Genomic DNA, 9,831 nt, shown 5'->3' with positions numbered 1-9,831 from the left:
AATTTACTCTCTCCTTCAGTTGCAATATCCTTCATCTCCTGCCCTTGGAGAGCAGCATTCCTGGTTCTCAGGTCCAGACTCTACTTAGACCAGGACCTATTCCATCAGTTCCCCTGGTTTTTGGGTCTTCAGACTCATACTGGGATTTACTGCATTGGCTCCCCTGGTTCTCAGACCTTTGAGTTTGGACTGGAACTGCACCACTGACTTTACTGGGCTTCCAGTTTGCAGACACCAGATCATAAGTCTTCTTAACCTCTATAATCATGTAAGTCAATCCCTCAAGATAAATCTTTCTATATATTGATATATATCCTATTGGTTCTGTTTCTCTAGATAACCTTGGCAAACACTATATAGTATATATACGTACACACATACAGGCATATCTTGGAAAAATTGTGGGTTTTGTTCCAGACTACCACAATAAAGTGAATGCTGTAATAAAGCTAATCACTTAATTTTTTTGGTGTTCTAGTGCATAAAAAAGTCATGTTTATACTACACTATTAAGCATAAATAGCATTCTATCTAAAAAGCAATGTATTCATATATACCTTAATTTAAAACATACTTTATTGCTAAAAAAGGCTAACCATAATCTGACAATGCAAGTTTGCCACAAACCTTCAATTTTGTAAAAAATACCATACCTGTGAAGTACAATAAAATGAGGTATGCTTGTATATGAATTTATTGACTAGACATTAACATTAACTTAGAGATGAAATTTTCTATACAATGATAGAGTCTGGGAAATTTTCCAGAAAATCCATTTGTTTAATTTTTAAGCTTTATTAATTCAAATAAATCATATTTTGAAATATTTATCTTGTTCTTAAAATTTTAAATATTTTCAAAATTATATATGTAATTCTAATTGTAGTGATTATAGGTTTGTGCTTTATAAAGACACACACACTCACACATTCACACATAGATCTCATGTAATACTTACACTTTTTTATAGCTTATATTTCTGATTTTATTTTTTATGTAAACTCTCTTTTCTTCTTTAATTGGTACTGAATAAGTATTTGCTATTGAATGAATCTTTGAAGATAAGCATATATGTTATAGATCAATGACTAGCAATGCTCAAAAAAACAATGTTCTTAAAGTAAAGATATACTTTTAAAGGAGAAGCCCCTCCAAGCCATCCCCATAGTATTCAGAAAGAAGCTGAGAACAGTTAGTGTGATTAAGTCGGTTCATTTTCCTGGTTAATTGCCAGAAATCAAATAAGGAAAGAAAAACATAAAACAGTGCATCACCAAAATTTTAAAATAAATAGTTTCTTAAATTTCTAAAGGCTTCTTGAAATCTCCATTTCTCTGCATCCTTATTTATTTTCCAACAAGAAGCAAAGTCTTTTGAATACTCATCAATGATATTTGGTGCTAAGATCTTAAGGTCCGTCTCACTTTTTTGCAAAAATTTCCTCCCAATTTGTTGTAGTCTGGAAAGAAAGAAGAAAACTCGTCCTGTCTAATTGCAAAGCCAATCCTGTGGGAAGCCGTTGTTCTGCCATGCCGCAGATAACGTGGAAGCCGTTGTTTTGCTGGTCGCAGATAACGCTTATCAGGGAGTAGCCCAAAGGCTATGTGCCACACATGCGCCACGACGAGCCAATATGCTAATAAAGGCTCAGAATTGCAACCAATAAATTGTGAACAGCACATATCTTGTTGAGTTAACCAGCCAACCACAGATTGAGTTAACCAGCCAACCACAGGTTGAGTTAACCAGCCAACCACAGGGTGCCACAGGTTATAGTGCATTATAAAAAGCCAGTGTGAACAAAGCTCGGGGTCTTCCTTCCATCTGTCTGAAACCAAGCTGTACTCCAATAAAGTGTGATACGAGAAGAATCTAGCGTGTGGTGACTCGTCTTTCTGCTGGTCAGAAGCGGCTCGCCGCAAGTGGTGCCGGAACCCGGGAACTTCGCACCCCGCGTGGGGGACCGATTCAGAACTCGACACACGGAGTGGACCGTCGGTGAGTAGTCCAGGTATGTTATTGTCGCTTTCGTCCTTTTGTGGTTCTCGCATTTTTTGTCTGCGTGTAGCTGCGGGTCCATCAGCCTGACCGAGTGTGTCTCCCCTGGCCATTAGATAGATCAGAGACTTTCCCACTTTAGTAAGTTGTTTGTTTAGGAGAGTGAACTATGGGGAACAGTTTATCTACGGAACCGTCTGCTGGATTTCATGAACCCATTCAAGCTCTTTTGAACAGCCGAGGACTCAAGCTTTCGCACAAAACTATTAGTAAGTTATTGCAGGATATTGATGGTGCCGCTCCATGGTTTGCGGTATCCGGAAGCCTGACTGTTCCATCTTGGGAAAAACTGGGGAAGGACTTGGCTGATCGTCACAAAATGGGGGAGCTCTCTCGAGGCACGTTTCCGTTATGGAGAATGATACATTCGTGCTTAAGAGAAGGGAAATGCGAGGATATTGTACAGATGGGCCGTAAAGCTCTTAGCATATATCAAGATAGTGCGTCAGAAAGTGACAATATAGGGACTACGGTAGATAGGCCTAAGAATCCTAGGAAAAAGAGAGAAAAACAAATAGAAAAATCGGATGCAACGCCAGGATTGTATCCACTTTTAGATGAATTTAAAGCGCTTTATTTGTCTCAGGATGAGTTGAATTCCAAGGAGGAGGCGGATCTGGAAGAAGTAGCTGCCGAATATGAAAGAGGACGATATGGCAGTTCCCCATGTGCTCGTCCGCCATTTTGTGCCTCTGCGGGTGCTCGTCCGCCATTTTGTGCTTCTGCTAAATCAAAAGCTTTAACATGTACTCAGACTTCAAAGTGTACATTCATACCCAGAGAAGTCTGGTCTCAGGTACCCACAGCTTTTCCGGTGTTTGAAGACCCAGCCACGCCTCAAAGATGTTATGAGATGGTGGATCATAGAATACTTAAGGATCTTGCGGAGGCTGCCAGGGGATATGGGATTACTGCTAATTATACCTTGATGCTATTGCAGCGCCTTGCGCGAAATGCATTGATGCCCACAGATTGGCATGATATTGCTTGCCTGTCCATGGGGCAATATTTAGATTGGAAATCAATTGTGGCTGACTTGGCGTACAGCCAGGCGAGAGAGAATGCCGCCAATGGGCAACCTGCCTGGAATGCCGAGATGCTGCTAGGACAGGGCCAGTGGTTAAATAATCAGACGGTGTTTCCGGTAGAGGTTTATAGCCAAATAAACCAGATTGGCATGCAAGCGTGGCGTGCCCTCCCAAATAAAGGAGAAGTTACAGGGAATTTGACTAAGATTATACAGGGAAGCACCGAGCCATTTTCTGATTTTGTAGCTAGGATGATGGAAGCTGCGGGCAGGATTTTTGGAAGTGTAGATGATGCTTTGCCTCTAGTAAAACAGTTACTTTATGAACAAAGCACAAAGGAGTGCCGCAGGGCAATAACGCCTATTAAAGGAAAGCCTTTGGAAGCATGGATGAAGATGTGTAGAGAAATTGGAGGGCCTTTATCTAATGCTGGGTTAGCGGCAGCAGTAATGGCTGCCACCAATAATGCAAAGCCCTCTGGAAAATCAGGGGTTTGTTTCCAGTGTGGGAGGCCTGGACACATTAAGAGACAATGTAGAGAAATGAGCAAAAAACCAAATATGCCACCTCAAAAGACTCCAGGAACCTGTCCTAGATGTAAAAAAGGGAAGCATTGGGCAAATGAATGTAGATCCGTTAAGGATATTAATGGACAACCCATCCCGTCCGCTACAGCGTTTGCAGACTCAGGGAATGCTTATGCCTCCAGTTCAAAAAACGGGATGAAGGGCCCCCGGTCTCAGGGCCCGAAAATTTTTGGGGCCCACGAGAATGTGAGTTTCCAACCACCCAAACCCCGAGGCGAGCCACGTCAGGATCCGCAGGGTTGGACCTCCGTGCCGCCTCCAGAATGGTACTAACAACGACTATGGGTGTACAGCCCGTGGAGACCGATATGAAAGGACCACTACCTAAAGGGACGGTCGGATTGGTGTTGGGCCGATCCTCCTCTGCTCTAAAAGGGCTCATAGTCTTACCCGGGGTAATTGATTCTGGAATAATTAAGGTCATGTGCCAATCCCCAAAAGGAGTAGTTATTATGAATCCCGGTGATCGAATTGCCCAATTGTTGGTGTTGCCATCTCTTCATGAAAAATACCCTGCTCGCTCCAAGGACCGAGGAGATCGCGGATTTGGATCTACTGGGGTTGATCTGGCCTGTTTATCATTGTCTCTTGATGATCGTCCTATGATGGATTTAATTATAGAAGGAAAGGTATTTTCCGGTCTTGTTGATACCGGAGCCGACCGCAGTATTCTTACTGCCGCCTATTGGCCAAAATCCTGGCCTTTACAGACCTCCTCTCAGACCTTACAGGGTTTAGGATACGCCAAAGCACCCCAAATTAGCTCAAAAACACTGACTTGGCATTTTGAAAATCAGAAGGGGAAATTTCAACCCTTTGTGGTTGAGGGATTGCCGCTTAATCTGTGGGGAAGGGATGTGCAAAGCCAGATGAAATTAACACTTACTAATGATTATTCCGAGGCTGCACAGCAAATGATGCTCAGGTCTGGTTTTATACCGGGCAGAGGGATAGGAAAAAATTTACAAGGTATTGCTACTCCTATAGAAGCTCAGGGAAACCCCAATCGCAGGGGGCTGGGTTTTTCTCAGGGGTCACTGAGTTAATGATTCCTATTACATGGAAGACCACGATGCCCGTGTGGATCCCTCAGTGGCCGTTGTCTAAGGAGAAATTGGAAGCAGCGTCACAACTTGTGGAGGAACAATTACAATTGGGACACTTGGAACCCTCTCAATCACCCTGGAATACTCCTATTTTTGTTATTAAAAAGAAGTCGGGGAAGTGGCGCTTGCTCCATGATTTGAGAGCAATAAATCAACAAATGCAAGTTATGGGACCCATACAGCGCGGTCTACCGGCCTTGACAGCCATCCCACAAGGGTGGCCTGTTATAGCTGTTGATATAAAAGATTGTTTTTTCTCTATCCCATTGAATAAGAAAGACAAAGAGAGGTTTGCCTTTACATTACCCTCAATTAATCATGAAAGACCTGATAAAAGGTATCAATGGGTCGTGCTTCCTCAGGGTATGGCCAATAGCCCCACCATGTGCCAGCTTTATGTTGACACTGCCTTACAGCCAGTACGGGAGAAGTTCCCGGGTGTTAAAATCATTCATTATATGGATGATGTTTTGCTGTCAGCCCCTAGCATGACACTGCTTGAGCAGGTTTTAGGAGATTTATCAATGAATTTGGAGACTAGAGGTTTATATTTGGCCCCTGAAAAAATTCAAAAGGGAGATTCTATTAGTTTTTTGGGAGCCGTTATAAATAAGACCACAATAATACCTCAGAAAATTGAAATTAGAACTAATCATTTAACAACTTTGAATGATTTTCAGAAATTGCTTGGGGATATTAATTGGCTTCAACCGTATTTGAGTCTGACTCGCTTTGAACTACAGCCTTTGTTTGCTGTATTGGAAGGTAATCCTGATCTTAATTCCCAGCGTCAGATGACCCCCGAGGCCCAAACAGCTCTTCAGAAGGTGGAACAGGCTCTTATGAAAGCACAATTACAGCGTTATAACAATGCCTTGCCTATTTGGATGTGTGTTCTTCCAACCTTAGGATTTCCAACAGGTGTTCTTTGGCAAGATGGGCCTTTGCTTTGGATTCATACCAAGTCTCTGGGGATGAAGACGCTGTCTCACTATCCATCTATGGTTGCTGAGGTTGCCTTTTTGGGTATTAAACAGTGTGTTTCCGTCTTTGCACTAGTGCCGGAGAAACTTGTAGTCCCCTATACTAAAGATCAAATAGAAATATTAACTGCCACTACCTCTGAGTGGTCTATACTTATGTATACCTTTTCTGGAATTATTGATAACCATTTGCCCAAGAGTGAAATTTTGAAATTCATTATCCAGCAACCTGTCATTTTTCCAAGGGTCACTGTAGAGCGACCACTAAATGATGCCCTGACCATTTATACGGACGGATCAAAATCCGGAAAAGGGGCTTATATGGTTCAGGGTCAGCATCCTGTCGTTATAGACTATCGACCTGATGCTCCTCAAGTGGTGGAATGTCATGTGGTTTGGGAAGTTTTTCAACGATTTCAAGAACCTTTTAATTTGATCTCTGATTCATTGTACGTGGTTAATGCAGTGAAACATCTTGAAGTGACCCCTCATATCCGATCATCCAGCACAGTGGCATCCTTGTTGGCCGGGATAAGGTTTCAGATATTGCGCCGCCAACACCCCTTTTATGTTACCCATATACGGGCTCATTCCCTGTTGCCTGGTCCAATGGCAAAAGCCAATGAACACGTTGATATGGCAACGCGTGTTTTCTTATCCTTGGATCAAAAGCAGCAAGCACAAGAATTTCATGAGCTATATCATGTATCATCTGCAGTGTTGAGAAAGAAGTTCTTCATTACTAGAGCCGAGGCCAGACATATTGTTAAGTCTTGTTCCACTTGTGCCCAATTTTTGCCGGCCCAAAAGACTGGTGTGAATCCCAGAGGTTTGTCCCCAAACGAGCTGTGGCAGATGGATGTCACTCATGTTCCCTCCTTTGGGAAGCTCCAGTATGTTCATGTGTCTGTGGATACCTATTCCGGGGTGGTACATGCTACCCCTCTCTCTGGAGAACGGGTTCAACATGTTATTACTCATTGCCTTGAAGCCTGGGCAGCCTGGGGCAAGCCTGCTACACTAAAGACAGATAACGGCCCAGCTTATAGTTCCAAGAGCTTTGCTCTCTTTTGTCAAAAAATGCAAATAGAACATGTTACGGGGGCCTGCCTTACAATCCACAAGGCCAAGGTATAATAGAGCGAACTAATCGCACACTTAAAGAATTGCTTTTAAAACAAAAAGGGGGAATAGCGGAGAATTGCACCCCGAAGCAGAAATTGTCGCTTGCCTTATTTACTATTAATTTTTTGAATTTACATGATGAGAAAGAAACTTCTGCTGAACGCCATACTATACATGAACAAAAGGAACATGGTATAGTGATGTGGAAAGATGTATTGACCAATCGATGGAAAGGCCCGGATCGCGTTGTTGCGCGGTCCAGGGGATCTCTTTGTGTTTTTCCGCAGGATCAAGATCCAATTTGGGTCCCAACAAGATTGACAAGAGTCGTGGAAGAGGATCCCAAGGGCGATGCAGGGCGCTCAAGGGATGATGCTGGGCTGGATGGTGTTGACGGGCCTTTCCCTACTCAAGGCGGAGGACAAGATGTTTTGGGGAATCAGCCGGTCCTGGCCAGTTCCTCTACCGGTCCATTCCCATAGCAGAGTGCTTCCAATATTTTATTCCACCAGTTGTGAGATGAATACAGCCTGCACTGTATCGTTAGACGATGAATGGGTGCAATATAATGCTACAAATTTTGTTTTAAATAATACCCTTTGTTTTAGTTGGAATGCCTCTGTGGACTGCATTCATTTAGCTCGAAAAACCTTGACTGCCTGGAATAACCCACTTACGGGAAATCAGGTTCCTCTGTCTATGCTAAATGAAGCCTTGACCAAAATATCACAGGGTCAACATTCTGGCTTTGGTACAGGGAACTCTAGCCAGGATGCAGTGAATGTTACCACCTTACTTTTGAGACATGAGGGCGTGGTCCCCCTACCGAACAATACAAAAAATTGCACTGAGTCTAACCGGACCAGGATTGCTCCTTACTGCGCTGCCATTGTCAATACGCCTCCAATTTTTACCCCTTGCCAGGAACAAACTTATGCTACGTGTCAGCTTACCTCTGGATTTCAGTTTTTCCCAGGTTTAAAGTCTTATGTAGGGAGAAAAGAGACAGGTGATAATAAGACAGTCTGGTACTATGAAGGGTGGCCTTTCTTTTCTTGGCTGTTGAGAAATCAAGTAGGGGCAAGTACAGACATTTCCCCTTTTGCTATGTTACAAGATAGTAATGGCACCCTTTTTAATGTTAGTGGAGTGGCAAAAACGTCCAATGGGACACGATACAAGCTTAATGTGACCTCTTATGCATCTGGGTTATATAATTATTCCAGAGCAGCAGCTTCGGTTTGTGTACAGTCGCCATTTATGTTTTTATTAACTAATGATAGGACTGTGGTAACGACAGTGTATGCTGGCTATCACAATGTTGGAATGGCTCTGTGGCGCAGACTGCCTTATTGGTCAGGGTACCTACCTTTGTGCCCATCCCAGTCCAGGCAGACCCCAATAATTTTCCTGTTTTGAATTTACTGCGCGAAAAGCGAGACTTTGGCGTAACAGCTGCCATAGTCACCGCGGTCGCGATATCTGCTGCTGCAGCGGTCACCGCTGGAGTGACCATGGCTAATCAAGTACAAACTGCACAGGCGGTAAATACTATAGTCTCCCAAACCTCCCGGATCTTGGAGGATCAAAATAAATTTAATAACCATCTGATGAATGGGATTTTATCACTTACTCAGCGAGTAGACTTGCTGGAAGAAACCGTGGAGGATGTTTACAGCATCCTACAAGTAGGATGTGTACAAAAGCTGGAACATTTCTGTATCACGCCTCTTCCTGTTTCAGATGCCCTGAACCGGAGCAGGGAGATTGGCAATTTCCTGAGAGGAAATTGGTCCCGAGAGGCTGAATTGATGCTGTTAAACCAGAAGATACAGATTAAGACTTTAAATGCTACTAGGCTATACCCCGTTACGCTTGGGGACTTTACTACCTGGCTGTCCTCTGCCTTTACCTTCTTTAAGGAGTGGGTCGGTGTAGGGATGTTTGCAGTGTGTTGCATGGCGGGACTTGTGGTGTGCCTGTGGTTGATATGTCGTTTGCGAACTCGGACAAAGCGAGATAAGATGTTGTTCACGCAGGCATTGGTGGCCATTAGTAAAGGCGACTCCCCTGGCGCCTGGATCTCCATCTTGAACGACCCGTAGTGATTGCCCTTGCACAAAAAGGTTTATGACCATTGCACTTTTGATGGGAATCACGAGGAACATCAGCCCCTGCACTCCGCGGTCTGTATGGACATTGCACGACGGGGAGGGTGATGAGCCAGCTTCTCGAACTAACGCTTGCTCAGCGAGCATCCCATGGGGTGAGCGTTTGTGCGGGCATTGTTCGAGTTCAGCTCCTGGGTCTAAGAAAACAAAAAGGGGGAGATGTGGGAAGCCGTTGTTCTGCCATGCCGCAGATAACGTGGAAGCCGTTGTTCTGCTGGTCGCAGATAACGCTTATCAGGGAGTAGCCCAAAGGCTATGTGCCACACATGCGCCACGACGAGCCAATATGCTAATAAAGGCTCAGAATTGCAACCAATAAATTGTGAACAGCACATATCTTGTTGAGTTAACCAGCCAACCACAGATTGAGTTAACCAGCCAACCACAGGTTGAGTTAACCAGCCAACCACAGGGTGCCACAGGTTATAGTGCATTATAAAAAGCCAGTGTGAACAAAGCTCGGGGTCTTCCTTCCATCTGTCTGAAACCAAGCTGTACTCCAATAAAGTGTGATACGAGAAGAATCTAGCGTGTGGTGACTCGTCTTTCTGCTGGTCAGAAGCGGCTCGCCGCACAATCCCCTACTAGAATTTCCTGCTTGAGGAATTGGTGTGATAACTATACTAATTCACCTCCTCTTTTCATCTTAACAAATATTCCTGTATAAAGAATAACTTTAAAAAAGTTTTGTGATTGGGAAGCATTTATTTCATCTTTTGGTTAAAGGAAAGAACATGGCTTTGTAACATAGTAAAATGCCAGATGTTGTACTT

At 43.6% G+C, this 9,831-nt stretch overlaps 1 protein-coding gene across 1 annotated transcript; it reads left to right on the top strand.

The window, feature by feature from the left end:
- Positions 1–2,167: 2,167 nt before the first annotated feature.
- LOC136136883 (igE-binding protein-like) lies at positions 2,168–3,946 on the top strand. The gene has a single exon (XM_065895134.1). It carries the CDS (start codon positions 2,168–2,170, stop codon positions 3,944–3,946), a length of 1,779 nt encoding a protein of 592 aa, XP_065751206.1.
- The last annotated feature ends 5,885 nt before the right edge of the window (positions 3,947–9,831 follow it).

This window comes from Phocoena phocoena, chromosome 17 (assembly GCF_963924675.1).
Source record: "Phocoena phocoena chromosome 17, mPhoPho1.1, whole genome shotgun sequence".
Classification (NCBI taxonomy): domain Eukaryota; kingdom Metazoa; phylum Chordata; class Mammalia; order Artiodactyla; family Phocoenidae; genus Phocoena; species Phocoena phocoena.
The sequence above is the reverse complement of the archived record's forward strand: the minus strand, read 5'-3'. Positions and strand labels throughout refer to the sequence as shown.